At 42.9% G+C, this 12404-nt stretch overlaps 1 protein-coding gene across 5 annotated transcripts in view; it reads left to right on the top strand.

Annotated features, from left to right (window-relative positions):
- The window catches only part of ORC2 (origin recognition complex subunit 2), a 36103-nt gene extending 26969 nt beyond the window's left edge, over positions 1-9134 (top strand). For all 5 annotated transcript variants that reach the window (XM_053279412.1, XM_053279401.1, XM_053279390.1 and 2 more), the window contains 4 exons: positions 1321-1492; positions 2343-2404; positions 3455-3573; positions 7897-9134. In XM_053279412.1, coding sequence (XP_053135387.1) covers positions 1321-1492; positions 2343-2404; positions 3455-3573; positions 7897-7980 — 437 coding nt within the window. In that variant the 3' untranslated portion in view covers positions 7981-9134. The remainder of the gene's footprint in view (positions 1-1320; positions 1493-2342; positions 2405-3454; positions 3574-7896) is intronic.
- The last annotated feature ends 3270 nt before the right edge of the window (positions 9135-12404 follow it).

The raw sequence follows: 12404 nt of genomic DNA, 5'->3' as shown, positions 1-12404 counted from the left end.
AAATCTGCAAAGCAACCATCTGGGCATCACCATCCTCCTTCACACCACACTATAAGCTGGACTTCCATCGCTCCTCACAAGCAGCCTTTGGCAGACGTGTCCTTCAACACTTTCTTCCTCCCTAGTAGATGCTGACACTCCCACTCAGGGTGCTTAGCTGTGGCATCTCCCATGTGACATGTCCTCATCCAGCAGCAGAGAAAGTGGTTACTCACCATGAAGGCTACTTCTTGCTGCTGGATTTGAGGACACCTCGACCCACCTGACCGGGCGTCTATGTCTACTGGTGTGTTTCATTCTGTTGTGTTTACCTGGTTTTTTTAATCTCACTTCTCTCTATATCTTGGACTTTGCTCCTATGAACTGCAGAGGGTTCTCCTTCCCATGCTCTTAAAGCTTCTTCTGATTTGCATAGTCCTGCCTACTGGAGCACATGGGAAGGATAACCCACATGAGATGTCCTCAAATCCAGCAGCAAGAAGCAGCCTTCACAGTGAGTAACCAATGCTCCTTTTTATTGCCGTATCCTCTAGAAGAGACCACAAATGAGCTCTCAAAGCCTTCAGTAAAGGGCAGGATTGTAGATTAGATGTGGCAGGTGCTGCACACAGGCAGGATACGACTATTGTCTCTGATGTCCAAACAACATTCCCTGTCCTTTGGCCAGTAGCTGATCATGAATCGTTAAATGCACTATTAAGGTGAGAATTCATTTCAGGCATGCTGCTGTGCCAACCACAAGAGTGCCACGTTTTAAACATAGGGCTTGCAATTCTGGACCATATCCAGTAACATACCAGTGGACTGTCACAATGGGTTGGGGGGAAATGACCACCTATTCAACAAACATAAGTGCTGAAAATGGCTCTTTAGTTGGTGTTCAGTTCAGATAGACTTATTTTCCAGCAGCTATGGGCTGTTTCAGACATTGCACATATCTGTCATATTGAACACTTCTGAAAATATTACCTCTGTGCAGTTGTTACGGTTTTCTTTTACAAAACAGAAGTTAAGACCATTTCAGATATTGTGGGCAGCATCCAGACTAGTTAGTCATGACTAAGCACCATTGAAATAAATAAGAAAACATAGTCATGACTAATTTAAGTCCAATTAATTTCTATGGGATTTAGTCTGAATTTTGCACTATGAATTTCTCAAGAAGGGTTTAATTTAATTTTTAAAAGGTACGTGTGGATACCGTTACGTGTAAGTACCTTGTGGGACTTATTCTCCTACCCCTTCCAAATTCTGAGTCATAAAGCTGACCCTGTACATCTAACTTGTTACTTGTTTTCATTTTGTCTTCTGCTCTTGTAGTGTGGGATCAGGCAAAACAAAGTCTGTATAATTGGTTGTGGTATGAAACGACCACTTACAGTCCTTACGTAGAAGAAACCTCCTACGAGAACTCCCTCTTGATACAGCAGTCTGGGGCTTTGGCTCTGAGCTCCCTCACACATGTGCTGCGTAGTCTCACTCCTAATGCAAGGTAAGACGTTGTCAGTGAAGAACGGCAACTGGAGAGCTTCACTGTGAACAGAATGGAAATGGTCAGGCCCTAGGAAAATAAATAAATTCATGAAGCATCGGTTGGAAATGAAGAGCCCCTTTTCAACTTTTCAGTTGGGAAAATAGAGCATCTTGAATGCTGGATTTCCTAAGTGTCTGAGGATTAGTGTGGTCTAATATTTGTCAGCAGCACATCTGAGGGAGACCCCAAATATTTCCCTGTATGTTGTAGATCATATTGAATGTGGTTCCTTACAGATCATCATCTTTGCCTCTCTGTTGTTCCCTTACAACAGAGTTAAACTGTTTAATTATGTATGGTGCCTCCCAGAATACATAAAAGCCTGGGTTTGGGAATGTATATAGTGATGATTCAAATGAACACCTCTTTGTCACAATTAAAGGACAAGCCAAGAGCGTGTGCCTGCCGGCTGTGTCCGGAGACATGCACTCTGAGCACATCCCCAGCATTATCACGTTAGTGGGGGTTGTGTTCATCTCAATTGGCCCAAAGATGATTTTGCATGTCTAATTCAGTGTTAATGCTTGAAGATAAACTTCCTTCAACGGGAAGACTAGTAACTTTGGAAAATAACATTTGGAGAAAAGGTAGATTTTCAATAGGGATCCCCAGTAAGTTGACGCATGAAAGGGAGACCACAAAAGAAGGTTCAGAATTGAGAATAGAAATAATATGGAAGTGGCCATATATGGATTTAAAGTGTCTTTATTTTTTGAATTCAAAACATTTCCCCCCTTGGTGGTTGTACGAGGGGAAAATAAGTTCCTGGTCTTGTTGAAAATATTTCTTTGATTCTTTTTCTCTTCAGGGGGATTTTCAGGCTTCTGGTGCAGTATCAGTTGGAAAATAAGGATAACACCTCATATCCAGGTAACTGATGTGCCAATTGGCATGCATTCTCATTGGTTCTTTCTGGAGGTCAAATAGTTGTAGTGCTGCCACCACCAGAACTAGCAATGGATACCAACATTTTGATAATGGACATGAATTCTGAGGATGGTATCTATCAGTATATGCAAAACAACACCCCATTTTCTGTGGGATTGTATTGATTAGTATCTCTTAAGTAGTACTGTGACTCTTGACGCATGCAGAAGTGATGGATGGGGGTCACAGGCTCCTCTTATAGTCACGAAGCCAGTCTTTGAAATATCATAGAGCTTTAAGTTGAAAGAAATATCCACTCTAGAGCTGAGGTCTAAATCCTGTTCTCTTTGACCATTCATTTGCTGTCTAAGTGTAGGAAAGCTTCCCAAAGCTCTACCAAAATACTCTTCTCAACTTCTTCCGCCATAATACCAAAGTTATGCTACTGTTGTGTACAAGAATAACATATTGGTTTTGAAAACTGCATCGGGGCAGCAGCGGAGAAGGCCCGTCCCCGAGTAGCCACCAGATGAGCCAGTGGCAACTGCAGATGAACCTCTCCTGATTATCTCAGTGGGCATTGTGTAGCTCTTTCAATACAGGACTAACGTGGTCTCTCCGAGATGACCCATAGACCAACCTGGCTGCCGCATTCTGAACCAGCTGTAGTTTCCAGACTGCATAAAAAGGCAGCCCCACATAGAATGCATTGCAGTAATCCAGTCTGGAGGTTACCAGCATATGTACCACTGTTCTGAGGTCAAAGAGATTAAAATGGCATTAAAATGTGACTTCGTGTAAAGACATAAAAATGCTACTGCATTTAATACAGTAGTCTTTGGTGAGGGGGCTGTCTTTCTCCTTGCAGCACCTATCAGCTGGGTATCCCAATAACCTTGTTCCATCCAGACCAGTAAATATTTTAACTTCAACAGATTTGTTCTGATGATCTAAGACTATGCTTCTTCAGCACTATAGTAACCCTGCTCTTTCCTGGAGTAAGAAGTTGGTTTTTAATGCTAGGTGTTTTGTTACTTCTGTTCCTTTTGCTAGGGCTTTCCTTCCAAGATTTCTACCAACAGTGTCGGGAGGCCTTCCTAGTCAACAGTGACCTAACACTTAGAGCTCAACTCACAGAATTCAGGGATCACAAGCTCATTCGGACCAAGAGGGTGAGTGAGGTGCTACTGTGTGTTAGAAATGTTAATGTGAGCTGCTAACTGAGCAAAGAGGCACCTTTTTAACATGGTGGTTTTAACATGGTGGTTTAGCAGGGGGAGAGTAACTGGCCCTATCACCCCAAGCACAGTACCTCCAGTGACTGTTGCTGGTGTCTATCTGAAGTTTCTTTTTAGATTGTGAGCTCTTTGGGGACAGGGATCCATCTTATTTATATATTATTTCTCTATGTAAACCACTTTGGAAGGTTAGAGTGCTGGACTAGGACCGGGGAGACCCGAGTTCAAATCCCCATTCAGCCATGAAACTATCTGGGTGACTCTGGGCCAGTCACTTCTCTCTCAGCCTAACCTACTTCACAGGGTTGTTGTGAAAGAGAAACTCAAGTATGTAGTACACCACTCTGGGCTCCTTGGATGAAGAGCAGGATATAAATGTAAAATAAAATAATAATAATAATAATAATTCGCTTAACCGAAAAAAATATACGAAAAATGCCAACAAGGAAATAATGATCTGCTATTACAAGTCTAGTCCAACTAGAAGAGGTTATTTAAAAAGAATGTACCAAATTTGGAAAGAGAAGCATCCAGATACAGAAATAACAGAACAAAGGCTAGCAGACCAGAGAAGATTCATAATAAGAAATAAAGTATTCACAGGAGTTGAGCTGGAAGAACTGCAAAGAGCAACACAGGCTCAAGATATGGAAGAAGAATTACCTCCAACTGAAGAAGTTGCTCAGGCGCAGGTGGAGGAGGTGTTGGAAATCAAGGATGCCACTGTTGCTGAACTGTTTCAAAATCAAAACCAGGCAACCGCCCCTTTGCCTTCACCTCAAAAACCCAAATGCCATTTAACAGAAAAGCAACAAGAACTAAAGCAAAAAATAACTGAGCACATGAACCAAACAACCACCAGAGTTCGACTTCCAGCTCTAAAAACAGTTGCCAAAAAACAACTTGCTCAGGCATTAAAAGATGTTAATGCTGCACTTGCAGAAATAACAACCAATAATTTGCAAGAAACAAACCAACTAATGTACAGTGCAGCAACAATAACAACACAAGAGCTCGGATATAAGATCAGTGGACCTGTCAAAAAAGAAAGCAGTACATCACCTAAATGGAAGATTAGATTAGAAAATAAAATCTCCAGGCTTAGATCAGATGCTAGTAAATTGAAAGATATGAAAGACAAGAAGCTGAAGAATGAAAACACCAAACAGTATCTGATCCAAAAATACCACCTAGATTCAAGGAAAATTAGAGAAGTCCTGGAAATAATAAAGCAGCAAATAACAGCAGTGTCAAAGAAGATTAGCAGATATGAAGCCAGAATCACACAACACAGGCAGAATCTCCAATTCCAGTCGAATCAGAGACGTTTCTACCAAAGTATAGAAGGAGAAACTGCAAGAAACGTAGAAACACAAAATAAAGAAGAAACAGTGCAATTCTGGGGGAAATTATGGGACAATCCAATAGATTATAATAAAAAATTAGGCTGGATGAAAGAGGTCAAAAAATGTAACCAACAAATGCAAGATCTAATAATAACACCAGAATTAATAAGTGAAAGAGCAAAGAAAATTAAAAATTGGACTGCACCAGGCAACGATGAACTGCATGGCTTTTGGCTTAAACACCTAACAAGCCTTCATAAACTACTATCTATCAAAACAGTTCAAACACATTTTGCAAGGCGGTGATGTTGAACAATGGCTAACAACTGGGAAAACTCATCTCATCATGAAAGACCCAGCAAAAGGTGCAGTTCCAAGTAATTATAGACCGATCACCTGCCTGCCAACCATGTTCAAATTATTAACTGGAATAATAGCAGATGAAGTGATGCAACACTTATTAACTAACAAACAGCTTCAGGTGAACAGAAAGGAAATTGCCCAAACACCAGAGGCACAAAAGACCAGCTGCTGATTGACAAAATGATTTTAGAAAACTGCAAGAGAAGAAAAACAAATCTAAGTGTTGCATGGATTGACTACAAGAAAGCCTTTGATTCATTGCCTCACACATGGATACTAAAATGTTTAGAAACAACTGGTGTCAGCAAAAACATTCAGATATTTATTTAAAAAGCAATGAGCATGTGGAGTACACAGTTAACAATCAATGGCGAGACACTTGGACAGGTTAGCATTAGAAGAGGCATTTTCCAAGGGGACTCACTATCCCCTCTGTTGTTTGTAATCGCCATGACCCCACTTTCACAAATACTCAACAAAACAGGCCTCGGATACCAAACATCTAAAACATCAAGTAAAATCAACCATCTGCTGTACATGGACGATCTGAAGTTGTATGGAAAGTCCCAGTCAGAAATTCAATCACTGCTAAACACTGTCCGTATATTCAGTAGCGATATAGCAATGGAGTTTGGACTAGACAAGTGTGCTGCATTAATAATGAACAGAGGGAAAATAAGAAAAACAGAAGGAACAGAACTGCCCAATGGAAGCAAGATCAAGAACCTGGAAGAGAAAGAACCTTACAAATACTTGGGCATTCTCCAGGCTGATAACATTGCACACACTGAAGTTAAAAGAAAAATTGGAAGTGAAAACATCAGGAGAGTTAGAAAAATCCTAAAGTCCAAACTCAATGGCGGGAACACCATACAAGCCATAAACACCTGGGCTATACCTGTTATCAGATACACTGCAGGAATAATAGACTGGACCCAGGCAAAGCTAGAGACGCTGGATCGTAAGACCAGGAAAATCATGACCATCAATCATGCTCTGCACCCCCGCAGTAATGTCGATAGGCTATACCTCCCTCGCAGCTCAGGTGGAAGAGGAATGCTGCAAGTCCATCAAACAGTAGAGGAGGAGAAAAGAGGCCTTGAAGCATATATCAAGGACAGTGAAGAAGATGCACTTAAAATGGTCAATAACGTGAAACTATTCAACACCAATGAAAGAAAGCAGGCCTACAAGAAAGAACAAGTCAAGAACCGAGCAGAAAAATGGAGAAATAAGCCCCTGCATGGTCAATATTTGCACAATATAAGTGGAAAATCAGACATCACCAAGACCTGGCAATGGCTTAAGAATGGCAACTTGAAGAAAGAAACAGAGGGTTTAATACTGGCTGCACAAGAACAGGCACTAAGAACAAATGCAATAAGAGCAAAAGTCGAAAAATCCACCACAAACAGCAAGTGCCGCCTTTGTAAAGAAGCAGATGAAACCATGGACCACCTAATCAGCTGTTGTAAAAAGATCGCACAGACTGACTACAAACAAAGGTATGACAAGGTAGAAGGGATGATACACTGGAACATCTGCAAAAAAGACAAGCTACCTGTAGCCAAAAATTGGTGGGACCATAAAATTGAAAACGTTGAAGAAAATGAAGATGTAAAAATATTATGGGACTTCCGACTACAAACAAACATCTGCCACACAATACACCAGATATAACTGTAGTCGAGAAGAAAGAAAAAGAAGTCAAAATAATCGACATAGCAATACCAGGGGATAGCAGAATAGAAGAAAAAGAAATAGAAAAAAATCACCAAATACAAAGATCTACAAATTGAAATTGAAAGGCTGTGGCAGAAAAAGACCAAAATAATCCCAGTGGTAATTGGCGCCCTGGGTGCAGTTCCAAAAGACCTTGAAGAGCACCTCAACACCAAAGGGGCCACAGAAATTACCATCAGCCAATTACAAAAAGCAGCTTTACTGGGAACAGCCTATATTCTGCGACGATATCTATAACAATTGACAATAAAATTCTGGCATCCCAGGTCCTTGGGAAGGACTCGATGTCTGGATAAAACAAACCAGTCAATAACACCTGTCTGACTGAGTAAACAAGAAATAATAATAATAATAAATATTTGTTCTTCTTTTTGTTTGCTAAATGATGTCCATACTACTATAATAGTCTGGGTGACTAATTATGCCTACTTTGTAAAGTGCCCAGAAAACTACCCCCGTTCAGTGGGTGTGGTACATGTTGTTGACTACAACTTCCATAATCCACAGCCAAAGGCCATTGCAGATGGGGATGATGGGAGTTGTAGTCAGCATCATCTGGGAATCTCTGTTACTGAGAATGCCGCTCCTGTCTCTTTGTTTTTAAATAACAGAAATAAGAGTTGCTAACACTTCTGTAGCATACAAAGCTCCAACAATCTTCTAACATTTCTGGTAGGACATTGTATAGTGCCCTAATAAGGAATAAATATAGTTCAGTTTGTTTATCCTAGTGATGCATCATGATTGCATCATGATTCCATTTGTATCTCTTTGAATTAATTTATGTAGTGTAATTTGTTTTCAGGGCACTGATGGAGTGGAATATTTATTAATTCCTGTGGATCCCGGAACCTTGACTGACTTTTTACAGAAAGATAATGAAGTTTGAAGTCCCTCCAACATCGTATGGCAACAACTCTCAAAGGCTACTGGAATGCTTGTTGCAGTGCAGCCTGTTTTCAATCTCAGGAGACTTCTCTACCTGTAATAATGGAGGCTTGTCTGTACTAGATCTGCTCAGGTTTCTTAGTTTGGATTATATCTGCATCCTGACTTTCATTACAGACAATTTTTTCTGCTCATAAATAAGCCTTCTGCAAGGAAGGGCTTGGCTGGAAGAACTTCTTGAAATTACTCATGAATTGCAGGTTGGATGAATGGTGGCAACAATATTTTGTTCAGCAACGGATGGAGATCTTCCAGTGCTCTGTGTGTAGACTGCATTATTGGTGGTCTAGTGTGTGCTGTTTGGGATTTTGGCAATGATGGGAATAGCCTGAACTTAGGCAAAGGCAAATATGAACAGCAGAGACTCAGGATATTATGGAAAGTTAAAATAAACTATTAGCCTTAATCAAAAACCTTAAGGGTAGAACAGGGATGCTTTTCCTCAGAATATAAACCATTTTACATGTCTGATTCTAAATTGCAACTGCCTCTTTCAAGAAATATGCTGATTTTTAACGTCTATTTTCTTTGTGATGACATCCAAAGTAAGGAGATGGAATACTGTTCTAAATCCCCTGAATAAAAGTAATTTGTCACTGTGAAATCATTGTTTTTTAATGGTTGTTATCATACCCTGTTAGTAACCAATACTGTTCCCTGCTTCTAGGAAACATCTGCATTTGAAATATTGAAAAGGCTGGGGCTTAAGAACATTGTATACAGCAAAATTGGGGTAGAGTTAGACTCTGCTTGTCACAGGTAGTTTGACCTAACGGCCAGTCTAAATTAGAACCTGCACCGCTATGGAATAGTTGGCCAGATCAACCTCTGCTATTTTAAAATTTGATTATTTGAAAAGGTTGAGATTTCAGTGTCCACGCTGAGGCCTCCCTAGTGGGTGAATGGTGGATGAAGGGTGGCAACAATATTTTGTTCAGCAATGGATGGAGGTCTTCCAGTGCTCTGTGTGTGCAACTGCCTCTTTCAAGAAATATGCTGATTTTTAACGTCTATTTTCTTAGTGATGACATCCAAAGTAAGGAGATGGAATACTGTTCTAAATCCCCTGAATAAAAGTAATTTGTCACTGTGAAATCGTTGTTTTTTAATGGTTGTTATCATACCCTATTAGTAACCAATACTGTTCCCTGCTTCTAGGAAACATTTCATGGCCTCCATGGCAACCATGAGCCTGTCTCAGTTGGTATCGGGTCCCACCCACGTGGCAGGACATACTCTGGATCTGGTTTTTGCCGACCAGGAAATAAATGATCTGGAGGTGGGGGAATTTGAGACGACTCCCTTGTCATGGACAGATCATCATCTGGTGGGGTTTAGTTTGACTGCTCCGTCTGCCCTCTGCAGGGGTGGTGGGCCGATTAGGATGGTCCGCCCCGGAGGCTTATGGATCCGCTTGGATTCCAGATGGCCCTCGGGGAGTTTCCGGTGTCCAGAGCTGGTGACCCTGTTGAGGCCCTGGTCGATCTCTGGAATGGAATGGAGAGACGGCCCGGGCTGTTGACACGGTTGCTCCTAAACGCCCTCTCTGGCTTGGTGGAACCATATCTGCTCCTTTGTTTTCCTCGGAGCTTAGGGCAATGAAGCAACTCGGGCGACGGCTGGAACGATGCTGGAGGAAGAGTCGTGACGAATCTGACCGAACACAGGCTAGAGGCCATTTTAGGGACTACTGTGTGGCGGTGGCGAAGAAATGTTTTTTCTCCACCTCCATTGCATCTGCTCAGTGTAGACTGGCGGAGCTGTTTCATATAGCAAAGACATTGCTGTACTCATTCCCCCAGACAATGGGGGAGGAATAATCTACAGCCCGCTGTGATCAGTTTGCATGTCACTTTGTGGATAAAGTAGCTCACATCCATGCCGATTTGGACTCCAGAGTTTTGGCAGTTCCGGCAGACGTGCCTCTGGTACCATCTGGTCCTGTTGTTTTAGATTCTTTTCAGTTGGTGCAGCCTGAGGATGTGGACAAGATCCTGGGCAGAGTGCGGGCGACATTGTGTGCTCTTGACCCTTGCCCTTCATGGCTAATAAAAGCTGCCAGGGAGGGTACAGGTGGGTGGGTGGAGGTGACTATTAATGCTTCATTAAGGGAGGGCAGGATGCCACTGTGCCTCAAGGAGGCAGTGGTAAGACCTTTATTAAAAAAGCCCTCTCTTGATCCCTCCAACCTGGACAACTATAGACCGGTCTCTAACCTGCCCTTTTGGGGCAAGGTGATAGAGTGTGTGGTGCAGAGGGTGTAGAGGGTCTTGGATGATATGGGTCTTGGATGATACAGCTGCAGAGGGTCTTGGATGATACAGATTATCTGGACCCTTTTCAATCTGGCTTCCGCCCCAGGTATGGGACTGAGACTGCCTTGGTCTCTCTAGTGGATGACCTACGCCGGGAACTAGACAGGGGGAGTGCATTCCTGTTGGTTCTGCTGGACCTCTCGGCGGTGTTTGATACCATCGACCATGGTATCCTTCTGGGCCACTTCTCGAGTATGGGAGTCAGAGGTACTGCATTGCAGTGGTTCCTTTCTTGAGGGGAGGGTCTAGAAGGTGGTGCTGGGGGACTACTGCTCGTCTCCGTGGCCACTGGCCTGTGGGGTCCCGCAGGGTTCGGTCTTGTCCCCCATGCTGTTTAACTTCTACATGAAAGCGCTGGGAGAGGTCATCCGGTGACTTGGACTGAGTTGTCAGCAATATGTGGATGACACTCAGCTCTATTTCTCCTTGTCACCTGATCCTAGGGAGGCGGTGGATGTCCTGAATTGGGGGCTGGAGGCCGTGATGGGTTGGATGTGAGCTAATAACCTGAAATTGAATCAAAACAAGATGGAGGTAATGTTGGTCAGTAGGAGAGCCAATCGGGATGAGGAGATTTTACCGGTTCTGGATGGAGATGCACTCCCCTTGAAAGAACAAGTATGCAGCTTGGGGGTACTACTGGACCCAGCTCTGCTTTTGGAAGCTCAGGTGGAGGCAGTGGCCAGGGGTGCCTTTGCACGGCTTTGGCTAGTGCGCCAGCTGTGTCCTTTTCTCGAGAAGGCAGATCTGGCCACGGTTACCCATGCCTTAGTCACATCATGGCTGGATTACTGTAACGCGCTCTACGTGGGGCTGCCCTTGAAGAATATCCGGAAACTGCAGCTAGTGCAAAATGCGGCAGCTAGGGTTTTATCCGGAGCTGCCCGATGGGAACACATCACACCCATTCTGAAAGAGTTGCACTGGCTGCCAGTTCATTTCTGGGTCCAATTCAAGGTGCTGGTTTTGACCTTTAAAGCCCTTAATGGTTTGGGCCCAGGATACCTGAGGGACTGCCTGCTCCCAAGGGTTGCTGCCTGCTTGACGAGGTCATCTGAAGGGGCTCTGCTCCGGGTGCCGACAATGAGGGAGGCTCGGCTGTCATGCACTCGGGACAAGGCCTTCTCTGTTGCTGCCCCCAGATTCTGGAATGCTCTCCCAGTGACCATTCGCTCCTCGGACTCCATCACAGTTTTTAGAAAACTTGTTAAATCTTGGCTTTTTATCCAGGCTTTTACATGATTGTTTTTATTGCTGCTTCTATGTGTTTTTACCCGTGTATAGTTTTTATGCTTGTATTTTATAGATTTGAAATTTGGTTTGTTTTTATATTTTTAGCTTAATCTTTTTAATTGTCATTTTATTGTATGTTTTTGTAACTTTTGTAAACCGCCTTGAGATTGTTTTTAATGAAACGTGGTATATAAATTCATCAATCAATCAATCAATATGCTTATACATTGTCTTGCATTTCTGTTGTATTGCAAAAGCACCAATGTTCATGTGATGTTTATCTGGTTATGAATAAGTAATATCTTAAACTTGTAACTTAATAATCTGGGTCGAGATCCATAAGAAGTGGGTACTGCGCCTGCGCAGGGACCATGCGGTAGCTATGCTGAAGCTTGTCGAGGCGTCCTGGCCACGCCCCACGCTCTGCACTTGCTATTCCACTTGCCAGGACGCACGTTCCTCAGTTCTTTTCCGACCGCCGTTGCGTTAAGACCTCGGTCTGCCACTAGTTGGGAAGTTCCTTGTATCTTTTTCTTCAAGAGTTTGTGAATCAGCGGACTGCTCTTTCTCCTTTTTTTGACTTGGACTGGCTGACGTGCTCTCTCCCTCATTTTGAACTTGGACTGGCTGACGGATTTTCTCCCTCTCCCCGAACTCGGACTGGCTGACGGACTCTTCTGGCTCTCTGACCTTACGGACTGACTGACGATCCTTCAACTTTCTCGGCACGATGGCTGAGGAGAAGAAATCCTTTAAGAGGTGTGAGTGCTGTAGAGCAAAACTCCCCTCTAAGAACTTGCATGACTTATGCCTCATC

This window comes from Hemicordylus capensis, chromosome 1, assembly GCF_027244095.1.
Source record: "Hemicordylus capensis ecotype Gifberg chromosome 1, rHemCap1.1.pri, whole genome shotgun sequence".
Classification (NCBI taxonomy): Eukaryota; Metazoa; Chordata; class Lepidosauria; order Squamata; family Cordylidae; genus Hemicordylus; species Hemicordylus capensis.
Note: the sequence above shows the minus strand (reverse complement) of the source record. Positions and strands in the feature narration are given on the sequence as shown.